A 12,617-nucleotide genomic window follows, 5' to 3' on the forward strand; every position below is an offset into this window, starting at 1 on the left:
TTCAGTGCATGTCATCTACATAGCTACAGGTATTAAACTCAAACAGCTGGAAGCAACACAACTTCAGCTCCTCTATTTATCAGATCAGGATTAGGCTATTCGATGAAGCCTAACTTGTATCTGCAGTACTTGAGCAGATAAATTGCCTTTAGGGGGCCACAAAGCTTCACCTTGTTTGGACAGATTTGGGTAGCAGGAGGAGTAGAGTAGTGTCACGTGCCAGAAACATGAAAGTTGGCAAGCGTTGTCTCAGTCTTTGTTGAAACTAGTACAGCTTACGGTTCTCATCTCTCAGCTGCCCTTTTATAGATTACCTATAGCACTAGCCTAGCTGATAAACTAGCTGCATGGACTCAGAGGATAGTATGAAGTGACAGATTTTATTGGCCTGAAAAAGAATAAGTAGCCACTGTTGTCTTGAGCCTTTTTCTGAAGAGGCAAAACTTTCCTTTTTAATTGAAAAAAACATTTTCTGATCTGATATTTTAATACTAACAGAAGCAGCTTTCAAGTAACATCTCTGAAAACATAAAAAAAATAATGGTGGATATTGGTTAGTTGCTTTCAATTTCAGAACTCATTTTAGAAATTAAGGTTAGATATTTGTTTAGGACACTCTTTATCACAACTACTTTTATGATCCGTGATCAGCATAAGAACAGAGAAACTGGGTATAAAAGCAGCTCAGTCTGCTAAAACCTGCTTTGTAGGATATGCTTGAATCATACTTTTAACCACCATTCTGCCATATGAAGAGGTTTTGACAGTGGCACTGAAACGATGAGACTGCTCTTTGGCACAACTGAAAAAATTGTGCATTACTTTTTTTTCCTTTTCAGTTGGACAAGCTCAGTGTTGCTGCTGCCAGAACATCTGTGACTATGCTGGGTTAAGTTAAATCCCCACAAGAGGGTGATAATGCTCCTTGCAGAATTATAATTGCATCCAAAAGCAATTTTTAAAAAAAAGAGAAATGTTTGTGTGGTGATATTAAACATCTATCAGTGAAACAGCTCACTGAGGAGAAGAAAAAACTGGATCCACGCCCCACCTAGAAGGGTGGACAAGATAAATGAGAAATGTAGGTGTCCTGTCCATGAAGGGACTGGCTCAAAGCCCAAAAGTCTGTTCCTTTGATCCAAGCTAGCCATTATAGACCTGCAAATGTGAGAGGACCTGGGAAAAGGGCCAAGGATTAAGTCCAAAGGACAGGGACAGGAGGCTGCCTCTGACCACATCCCACTCAAACTTGGAGTTAGGGAGAAAATTCAATTTTATTTGTGTATGTACCTCCTAAACCCTAAGGCATTTATTATGGGTGGAAAGAAAGCTATTTAAACCTACCTGGCTATTGACCTTCTTTGGTCAATGGCCAGGTCCTGAAGCAAGAAGGTCCTGAGTTCAGTTCCACTACCAGGCCTGGTGTGTAGTACAGTGTTCCTGGTGTTCTGTGTGTAGTTGCATGTTCTCCCTGTGTTTGTGTGGGTTCTCTGCGGGTATTCTGGTTTCCTTCCACATTCCAAAGAAATTCAGTAAATGGGGATAGGTTAATTGGTAACTCTAAATTGCCTAAATGTGAGTGTGAATGGTTGTCGGTGACCTGTCCAGGGTGTACGCTGCCTCTTGCCCTAAGACAGCTGGGATAGGCTCCAACCCTCCCGTGAACCTAATAAGGATAAGCGGATGAGAATGGAATGGATGGACAGCCACATTATAGGTTTGTGAACATGAATGGCCTTTTTCAAGGTTATGCCAAGTATCTCAATCTGATTTAAGTCTGAACTCTGATGAGGTCACTCCAAAACTTTAATCTTTTTATTGATTTTTTTTTTCATTCAGAGGTGTTTCATACCATTTTCCTGTTGAATAACCTAAGTGAGCTTGACCTTCAGGACATGAACTATAATTGTTTTTTTTAATAAAATGTTGTCGGTTTTATGCCAGATGTAGCAGGATTCAAACCTTCCAAAAATTTAAACTTTTGCCTCGTCAGTCCACAGAATATTTTTCCCAAGTCTGGGGGATCATGTTTTTTTTTTTTGTTTGTTTGTTTGTTGAAATTTCAGTAATGTCTTTGTGTTCAGATTGGTCAGCAGTGGTTTTCTCCTTGTAATTCTCCCATGCATGTCATTTCTCCCCAGTGTCTTTCTTTTTTTCGAATCATGAACACTGACCTTAAGTGAAACTAAGGCCTGCAGTTCTGAACCAAAGAATGATGTTCTGGGTGATAAAAGTTCTAGTTTACATAATTAATTATAAAGCATATAGGTGGTACCCCATCATATATTTTACAGTTGTGTCCCAAGGGGCAACCTTTGGGGCTCAATATGAATCCAAAGCAGAAAGACCAAAACCTGCAGTACCTCTAAGGGCCACTTGAAACCTACTCTAGAGCTACGTCAGTCCATTTAGACTTCCACATTAAAGGGGACAAATGTGAAATATTATTCCACAGATGTGTTTACAGAGGGCATGCACAACAGAGTAAATTTAATAGAGAAGCTTCTATTTGAAGAAGGTAATGACTTGGCTTCTAGCTGGAGATGACGTGAGCTACAGAGGTCTTTCTCTACCAGAAGAGTTAATATAACTTCTCTCCTTCAACTTTTACAATCTCATTAGAAATAATGACTAAGTGTGTGTGTGTGTGTGTGTGTGTGTGTGTGTTTTCTAGATGAAAAAGCTGTTTCCTTAGAGATGGTGCCCTCCAGGAGGCGATGACACGGCAGCATGTCAATGAAAAACTGAGTGGCAGCATGTTGCTCTGGTTAATTTGATTGGGCCCTGGATACAGGCCAATATGGTGGTTCCATATGGTGTACAGACTTCAAAACCAATTTGATATCTAATCAAATCAAGACTAAAATGGAAGATAATGATTTTCAAATGCAATTCACATAGAGAGACAATGATGTTGACTTTTCCTGAAGACAACAGTTACACAATATCACATAAACTTTTGAAATATCAACATCATATCTATTGTTTGTTTACTACATGTGTTTACTTTTGGTAAATGAGTTCATTGATAACTACTTGTGTGCGAAAATACAGTATTAGCAATAATTTGACAAAATGTACAGAAACTAACTGTACTGACATTTTGTACTTGGTAAACATTTAAAAAACATAAATGATAAAATACAAATTTTCAGGCAGTGTAGATAGAAGAAATTTGCAGTCTTTGTTGTTGATTAATTCAATAGGTGCGGTTTGTTCTTTGAGTTGGTGGATTCATTAAACTATTTATGGCTAAGTCAAGCATTTATTATCCAGTGGAGAAATTGTTATTTAAACAATGTCTTTCATGATCCATGATTCCATAATCCACATATATATGAAAGCTTACACAGGACTCCCTGACACTGCACCATTAAGACTGTACTGATTAAGGTTATTTTTAATGCAAGGTCCAAAAGTAAATATCTGTATGAGATTACAACTAATATTAGTGGTTCATATTTACAGAATGGTGCTTGATTATATGCAAACACAGAGATTGATACTGGTGAGTTTAGTTGAATGGGTTGTTTTAGCTGTGCAGATATTTCAAATACAGCCTTGCAAGCTGAGAAGTACTTCAGCAAGACCGGAGAGTAATAACAAAACAAATATAATAGCAAAATTGTTTTAGAAAAGTGATTCGGCAATGTCATCACTTCAAAAGTGTAAAATGAAATTGCTGACTGGAAAGAAATATATTAGTTACTCGTCTTTTGTTTTTGTGTTGTTGTTGTTTTTATCTTATTCTTTTTAGCACTTCCTCCTCACAGTGCTAAAAATATAGACTTTATTTCATGATATCAGTGCAGAGCTAGGCAGTGAATGTGAAAATTCAAAAGGTTTCTCTCTTTGACAAGCATGAATATAGTCAGCAAATGTCAGGGTGACCAACCTGCTACATTCTTTATTCAGTGTCTTCTGTGCAAGTTGAATTTTGGTGCAAAAGTGCTATAGAAGAAAGGTCAGCTGGGATGAATTAATGTGTTTGTGCATGATAGTCTTAACAAAAACTTTTGACTTTTTAATGTAACCTAGTGGGTCCTCTCAGGAAATGTGCCCCTACTGAAAATATCCAGAAATATTTATACTTGCATACAGTACCGTGGACAGGTCTAGAGCCACCCATCATTTATTGGTATTTTGATAGGAAAACGGGAAATACGTGCAATAATATATTAGTTAGGACATGCCCAAAAACACTGTGCATCAGGCAAAAAATCAAAAGAAAGAAGGAAAAAGCCTTAGTGCAATTCTTAAAACCTAAACTTGTCATTGGCAATCAACTTATTGGGGCACAAATACAATTTTATGTCCATATACACTGTGTTTACTTTTTAGCATTTATCAATGAAAGAAATCAGAATAAATTATGTGTTGACAAAGCACCCAATTTCCAAAAAAAACCCCTCCAGAAAACATGGAAGACTATTAGCAAAACCACACAAGACCAAAGTAGTAGTAAAATAAGAAGAGATCAAGACTTTTGCACTGTACTATACTATACTTACAGTAAAGTTTCCACCAAAGATGTAATAATAATAGTAATATTAATAGGGCAGCACTGTGGAGGGTGGTTAGCACTGCTGCTTCACAGGAATAAGATCTGCATGTGTTCCTGTCCGTGTCTGAGTGGGTTCCTTCCAGGTATTTGGCCTCCAACAGTCCAAAGACATGCAGTTATTTGGGTTAGGTTAACTTGTGATTCTAAATTGCCCATAGGAGTAAATGTACCTGTGAATGGTTGTCTGTTTCTCTATGTTAGCCCTGCAACAGGCAGGCAGCCTGTCCAGGGTGTACCCTGCCTCTTGCCCTATGGTAGCTGGACTAGCCACAATTCCACAATTCTGATGGCAAAAGAGCCAAACGGGACAGGCAAAAAAAAAAAAAAAAAAAGATAGTGGAAGCTTGGCAGGCATTCTCTGCCTGTTTATTTCTCCTGTTTTGCTGCCAGCTAGGGAGTCTAAGTATTGTCTTTTTAAAGTTGTAGCTAGCAGACTTTTTGTGCGTGTTATATTTTGCCTTTGGAAAGTCAGATATATCTGTGCTTCCTTCTGTTCGTTTTGTTTTTCCATACTTGCTTAAATTTTGTAAACTTGCTGATCGTGAACAAATTAGTTATGGCTGAGGCACAGCTTGTTCAGTAGGTTCAGTTTGAGGTTTGTGGTTTGTCTTACACCTTCTGCCACCTTAAACTTTCGAAGGTCATAAAAGCATCCAAACACTTTGTACTTTGCTGTAGCTTTTATTCAAAAAGCTTTAACTATTTTGAAATGCAGATCCACTATTATGTATTATGTATGCTGTATTAAAAGAATAAAGCGACTCAGAAGTATATAATTAAACTCCAGCTGAACAACACTGAAGTGATATACACAGTAATGACTTAGCAATTATGGCCCAATAATAAAATGGATATGATTCTGAAAAGGGCCATTCTCCATAATGAGTACTCTTACTCTAAATGCTCTCTTTTGTTGCTAAAACCCTTGCACTTTGTAGTGATGGGATTTCCGGCTCTTTTTAGAGATCCGGCTCTTTCGGTTCGGCTCACTAAAAAGAGCCGGCTCTTTCGGCTCCGAACCGGCTCTTCGGGTTGTTTTGTTGCTTTAATTAATTTATTATTAACAATATTATAAAATTATGCACAAAAGGAATTACTAACGTAAAAAAAAGGTGGTTTTATTTATATATGTTTATATATAAATATATGCGGTGGTCCCTAGAGACAAAACACGTACAAACTCCAAGACACATTTCTAGCATGAACTGAACTTCCAAAGCAGAGTTACTAGATCACTTAAATTACACAATTGAAAGCATATGTGTATTCTTTGTGTATTTATACACAGGCACTCATATATATTCAAATAATTTTAAAAAAAAAAAGTTCATTTACCTGTTATTACCACACACCAAATCCGGTTGTTGGTACTTGCTGGCTTGTGCAGCCACTCGGTAACAAAAGTTCAACACTGCCCCTAGCATCCTGGAGCACTTCTGTTGTCTTTTGTATGTGTTTTGAGTTTTTATGTGCTTCTGAGTTTTTACGTGCTTTGGAGTTTGTACTTTTTTTTTTACGTGTTTTGGAGTTTGTACGTGTTTTTACGTGTTTTGGAGTTTGTACATGCTTCAGAGTTCGTACGTGATTTGAAGTTTGTATGTGCTTTGTCTCTAGGGGCCACTGTAAATATACTTTTATTTATTCACTCCACATAAAATGTAATAAATAAATCATATAATACAAAACTCAACTATTCACATTTCAACTTTTAACTATTTAAATTTTCAGCTTTTTCCTTTTACAAATTTAAAGTGAAACAACACAAAACTATGGGCAGAAATCTGTGCCATCAGAAACTGAATTTGAATAAGTTCAATTTGAATTTGAATTGCTCAGATTGAATCTGAATTGTAACTTGAATAAATGCTTTTGAAAACTGAATTTGAATTAGTCTAATTTGAAATTGAATTTATGGTTTGAAAATGATCATCACTAAATTGAAATTGAATTTTATATTTTGAAAATGAATTGATTTGCTTTGAAACTGCATTTTATCCTTTAAAAATTCAGCTCTCGAATAATTTCAGTTTCACTTCTCACCATTCAGTTTCAGTTCTACAATTCAATTTCAGTTCCAAAATTCAGTTTTTTGGTACTTACATCCGGTTCCGGTTCAAGCACAGATTAATAGAACTACGTTTTACTAGCGGACCGAAAGTGTTACTGACGGGAATCTACAGCGTCTTGAGCTGAATTAAGACTTCAGAAGTCATTCGTCATGTCGAATGACCAGCGGATAAACTCTCAGGTTGGTAATAAATGTATTACATGTATAAGAACAAGCGTCATGTTAACAAAAGATAGCCGTACAGTAACTGTTATGCTTATTGTAGCTGTTAGCTAAAAACGGTAATTTAGCGTAGTTTGCCCTGAATTCAGCTTTGACAAACAAATATGATCGACTGTTTCTAGTAGAATTCCAAAGTTGTCATCTTGTACCCTCTCAGAATGCTTGCAGAGACCCCTACAGTAGGGAAACATGCAAAACGGTGGCCAAACCTTTGTATTTTAGCTTTATTTATGCCTTACACAGCATCCCAACTCTTTAGCTAACTTAATAACTTTAGCTAAAGTGAATAGTTAGTCTAATTCATTAGTGCAGCATTACTGGATCACCTCTGTTTGAAGTGATATGATATGTGACTATCACTGTGTTTAACTACCATAATAATTTTTAGGGTACTGAGTGCATGCTTAATTAGATTTTTTTTTTTTTTTAAAACACACTGCTCCATTACTATGTTTGACAGGCTGAAGTTGTCGGGTCACCTCCTAAATCGACCATCTTTTACAGGTGTTTTGTGCCAGAAATGGAGTGTCCACTGAAGACTGAAGATACTGAATCTCTACGCCTTGCCATTGATCCCTCTTGTGCCTTCATATAGACAAGAGACATTAACTTAACCACTCTCATATGCTCTGTACCTACATCACCTTCCCTGACAGTCGTAGCTTGGCTTATCTGAGGGTGAAATTATAAGAATGTGTTATTTTGCAAAGTGCTCTCTAGGGTGCCTAAATAAAATATGGCATTGAGGTCATTTCTTTTGAATTAACCCCTTCTTCTGAAATATAAGAACCTCTGCTGGTTTTAATGGCACTTTGGATTTCTTTACTTTCTGTTCCACTTCCAAACCCAAATAGATGCTGACAAGCTGACACAGTGACATGGAAGAGGGAAAGACGTTGGAAAGGACTACTACAAATAAACCTAATGCCTAACAATGAAAAGTGTAAAATAAGAACAATAATAATAATAATAATAAAGATAAAAGATGAAGTAACACGTTTTTAGTATTTTATTTATAACAAATGATCATCCAGCTGTCTGTGACATGTGATGACAAACACCATAATGGAAGGCCTTAGTCATCACATGCTTAAACTCATCATATATTTTTGCATATGCTGAACAGGCAGTCAGACATGCTGTAACTGTGGGGTAGAAAACAGCATGAACACCATACGGCAGGTGTCTCAAACTCCAGTCCTCGAGGGCATGGAAAAGTTGCATGACACTTTGACCCTTGAGGACTGGAGTTTGAGACCCCTGTCATATGGAATATGACAGGTGTGGTTGAACTGCATGAAGACTCTGAAGTTTGTCTTCTCTTCTGGCAGGACAGGAATGTGGCCTTGTCCTGTGAGCCACTGTAAGGATGTACTTGGAGTAGAACTGGACTGTCACCGGCCTCGGGCTCTTCACCCTTTTCAAAGACAAAGCAGTCATTTAGATAAAATATTAGATATTGTTTACCTGTAAATGCACAAAGTAAATTTAGAAATGTAATTATTGTCAAGAGTGAACAAGCACTGATAGTGTAATCTACAGCTGTGGCCAAACGTTTAGAGAATGAGAAGTGTTGTTTGCTTATTTACAAAGTTTGCTGTTTCAGTGATAGTTGTATATCACATTATATCACTTCAAACAGAGGTGATCCAGTAATGCTGCACTAATGAATTAGACTAACTATTCACTTTAGCTAAAGTTATTAAGTTAGCTAAAGAGTTGGGATGCTGTGTAAGGCATAAATAAAGCTAAAATACAAAGGTTTGGCCACCGTTTTGCATGTTTCCCTACTGTAGGGGTCTCTGCAAGCATTCTGAGAGGGTACAAGATGACAACTTTGGAATTCTACTAGAAACAGTCGATCATATTTGTTTGTCAAAGCTGAATTCAGGGCAAACTACGCTAAATTACCGTTTTTAGCTAACAGCTACAATAAGCATAACAGTTACTGTACGGCTATCTTTTGTTAACATGACGCTTGTTCTTATACATGTAATACATTTATTACCAACCTGAGAGTTTATCCGCTGGTCATTCGACATGACGAATGACTTCTGAAGTCTTAATTCAGCTCAAGACGCTGTAGATTCCCGTCAGTAACACTTTCGGTCCGCTAGTAAAACGTAGTTCTATTAATCTGTGCTTGAACCGGAACCGGATGTAAGTTCCAAAAAACTGAATTTTGGAACTGAAATTGAATTGTAGAACTGAAACTGAATGGTGAGAAGTGAAACTGAAATTATTCGAGAGCTGAATTTTTAAAGGATAAAATGCAGTTTCAAAGCAAATCAATTCATTTTCAAAATATAAAATTCAATTTCAATTTAGTGATGATCATTTTCAAACCATAAATTCAATTTCAAATTAGACTAATTCAAATTCAGTTTTCAAAAGCATTTATTCAAGTTACAATTCAGATTCAATCTGAGCAATTCAAATTCAAATTGAACTTATTCAAATTCAGTTTCTGATGGCACAGATTTCTGCCCATACAAAACACTGCAAACCACAACACAATTAAATATAAATTAAAATATGAAAACAAAAAGAAACATGCACATTATCTGTCATATGGGCCTGCATGAATAAACTTAATGAATCCTTTATCATCTGCAACCGAAAATAGTTGTGGATGATTACTATTAGTGATGTTCGATTCGTGAACGAATCGTTCAATACTCGAGAATCACTTTACTGACTCGTGAATCATGATTCACAAGCCCAACTGACTCATCCCTGTTGCTGTTAGCAAAGTAATTCCATTAGTAGAAATATATCTAGCTTGTAATTAAAATTGTGGGGGGAAAAACAACAGCCAGTTTCGTAACAAAAGCATTTCTGCTCTGAACTGGAAGAAAAACCCCTGAGTAGAAGCTAACATCAAGAAAATAGCTCCTCGGTTCACAGTAGCATCGCGCTGCTAACATGCTAACAGCACATTTGAGCTACTCACCCCCTCCCTTCCTGTGCTGAATCGTAAGCATAAGCGAATCACTCAGGACTCGCTCACCCCCTCCCTCCTGTGCTGAATCAAAGAGCGAACGAATCACTCAGGACTCACTCACCCCCTCCCTCCTGTGCTGAATCAAAGAGCGAGCGAACGAATCACTCAGGACTCACTAACCCCCCTCCCTCCTGTGCTGAATCATAGAGCGAGCGAACGAATCACTCACTCGCCCCCTCCCTCCTGGCTCACAGCTTCTTCTTCTTGGTTGGCAACCAATGTTAAGGCGCATTACTGCCCCCTGGCTCACAGCGCAGTGGACATTTAGATGAGAAAATATATATTTGACACACTTAAGGAAAATACTAATAAAATACAAATAAACAAAATAAATGTTTATTAAGCAATTTTGATAAGAAATTGCTTAATTTTAGAAATGTTTTTGCTCTTTGTTCTCTATAAAATAGTTGTTTTTTTTGTTTGTTTTTTAATCATTCATCTTAGCAGTGGGATTTACATGAAAAGGGAAACAAATTAAGTTTGAGTGAAAATGTAAAATTTTTGCACTCTCTGGTCAACTGACTGATCAAATGACTCAAAACACCCGATTCACTTTGGTGAGTGACTCATTAACACTCGATTCAGTAAAAAGAATCAAATTTACCATCACTAATTACTATACCTTTCTAATGTGACGTTGTTGTCCCTGGCTCTCTTTCTCTCTCTCCCCCTCTGGATCTGTTCCTGTGCTACTGAGTGTAATTACCGCCCCTCCCCCTCTGCCCAGCGTAAAGCACAAGGCTCGCTTGCTGAGTGAAGCAGAAAAAAAGTGCGAGAGAGAGGCTGAGAGAAAGAAAGAAAAAAAAAAACCAAGTGACGGCTTGCGATAAGGATCCGGCTCGCGTCGTTCACGTCAAAGACCCGGCTCTAAGAGCCATTTCGTTCGCGAACGACCCATCACTACAGCCCTGGACGTCGGGCTAGAGATTTTGCGAGCCCTGAGTTGTGTATTAGTTGGCAAAAAAAAAATAAAACCCCAATAATCTGACAATTCCCTCTGAGCAAGCACTCAGCGACAGTGGGGAGGAAAAACTTTCTTTTAAAAGCAAGAAACCTCTGGCAGAACCAGGCTCAGTGAGGGACGGCCATCTGCCTCGACCGGTTGTGGGATTTTTAAAGTGACTCATTGGATGTGAAATAAATTAGCTTGTTTGAATCATTTGTTGTTAGCCAATTTAAAGAGGCACTTTGATGTCAACTAATACACTTAAACTGTCCAAATAATTTTAAAGAAATATTTAGAGTCAATCCTGATGGATTGCTCTAAATATTCATTTTGTTTTCTTGGAAATATAATATCTTTAAATTCGTTCAAAAGTGTCTGGGAGATATTGTCAGTTTCTGGTAGCTGGTCTTCATCGTCCTATGTTTTTCCACACCATGCGAAAAACCTTGTAAGTAGGTTTCGCTTTTTTCGGAACAGGTGGTCTTTGAATATCGAAATCACCACTTGTTGGTACGGCGAAGCTACAGCCAATGCAATGATAACAAGGTTAGGTGTAATACCCAGTACCTTTGTAATGTCTTTGAAAATTGCCTTTTCAAGACTTTTTATCCTCCTTTTTTTTATATTTAGAGTTTCTTCTTTAACAGCTTCAACTTTTCCTTCCTAAAATGGCATGATGATGGCCGGAGTTGAACTGCAGACCCCGCCCACACACTCAGGGCCGTGTACCTTCATGTTCCAGCTTCTCCAGTCCCTGTCCTCTTCTGGCTCATTCACTCTTTAATGTGGCCATAAAGGTTTAAATAATGACTGACAGTGGAGAAGGCGACGACGAATTCCAGTTTCTACGGACGGTGAGTCAGACAGCTTACAAATTAAACATACAGGCCAATATTTAGTCAAACAGAGGTCTTCATTGGCTATCACCGGAGGTTTAATAATTAGTAAGTAGCTGTACTAAAGGTAGCACTTAGGGTAGCCTATTTAGCTTTGTTTGAAACATTATTAGTGTTTTTTTTATTAATTTATTTGTTTAATTAAAGTTATATGTAGGTTTCTGTCAGCAGCAATTATGCAATCATGTAACCATGACACTATTTTGTGCGCAGATGCCTCCATACGCACGTCATAGTAACAGCATTTCACCTGTTTTGGGCTAGCTGACTAATAGCCTTATTAAAAAACAGAAACCAACTCACATGATTTTAGTCTATTGCTGTAGTAACTGATTAGCTGATATAGTTTATTTAAGGTCAGGTGTCAACAGTGATGCATATCCCAATCAGTTAAAAGATTATCATATCCCATTTTAATTAAAATTGCTACATTTTATTCAAGAATAAATATAAATAATAAAATGTTAATGTGATAATAGTTTAGCAACAACAGTGACAGCAAAGGGAGGCCAAAAATGGCTTCTCTCATCTTCACTGCAAGATGCTATTATTGCTCTGCAGCTGTAAGTTGTCCTCTCACAGCTTGTAATCTTTGCCCTCTGATAAGGGCATGTCACGTGGAGGGCGTCTGGAGTGGCTGAGACACATACACATTCACACAAAGCCAGCGATGTTCATCATCCTGAGCCCAACACATAGACTGGAGAGAAGTCATTTTGCGAGATCCATCTACGATATCATACTTTATTATATTAAATGCAGGATTTCCCCCCGCAAAGTTGTTCAGCCGTGGTATTAAGCTACCCGGATCCTGATGGAGCTTTCCTCGTTATCATTTAGTTAGTAGATGACAGGGAAAACACACTGTAATAGACCCAGTGATTAAATATATGACATTTGTGAAATGGCAACAATGT

At 37.6% G+C, this 12,617-nt stretch overlaps 1 protein-coding gene and 1 long non-coding RNA gene across 2 annotated transcripts in view; both read left to right on the forward strand.

Moving 5' to 3' along the window:
- Positions 1-6,535: 6,535 nt before the first annotated feature.
- LOC146695317 (uncharacterized) lies at positions 6,536-8,192 on the forward strand. Its single transcript, XR_014923565.1, has 3 exons — positions 6,536-6,812; positions 7,359-8,036; positions 8,136-8,192. It is a non-coding gene; the product is annotated as an uncharacterized LOC146695317 (long non-coding RNA).
- Positions 8,193-11,493: 3,301 nt separating this feature from the next.
- Positions 11,494-12,617, forward strand: part of ryr2b (ryanodine receptor 2b (cardiac)) — an 82,750-nt gene continuing 81,626 nt past the window's right edge. The window contains exon 1 of the mRNA XM_085477372.1: positions 11,494-11,658. Coding sequence (XP_085333498.1) covers positions 11,611-11,658 — 48 coding nt within the window. The 5' untranslated portion in view covers positions 11,494-11,610. The remainder of the gene's footprint in view (positions 11,659-12,617) is intronic.

Source organism: Copadichromis virginalis, linkage group LG13 (assembly GCF_057382275.1).
Source record: "Copadichromis virginalis isolate Kocher_CV1m ecotype Utaka linkage group LG13, C_Virginalis_male_GT1.1, whole genome shotgun sequence".
NCBI classification, from domain to species: domain Eukaryota; kingdom Metazoa; phylum Chordata; class Actinopteri; order Cichliformes; family Cichlidae; genus Copadichromis; species Copadichromis virginalis.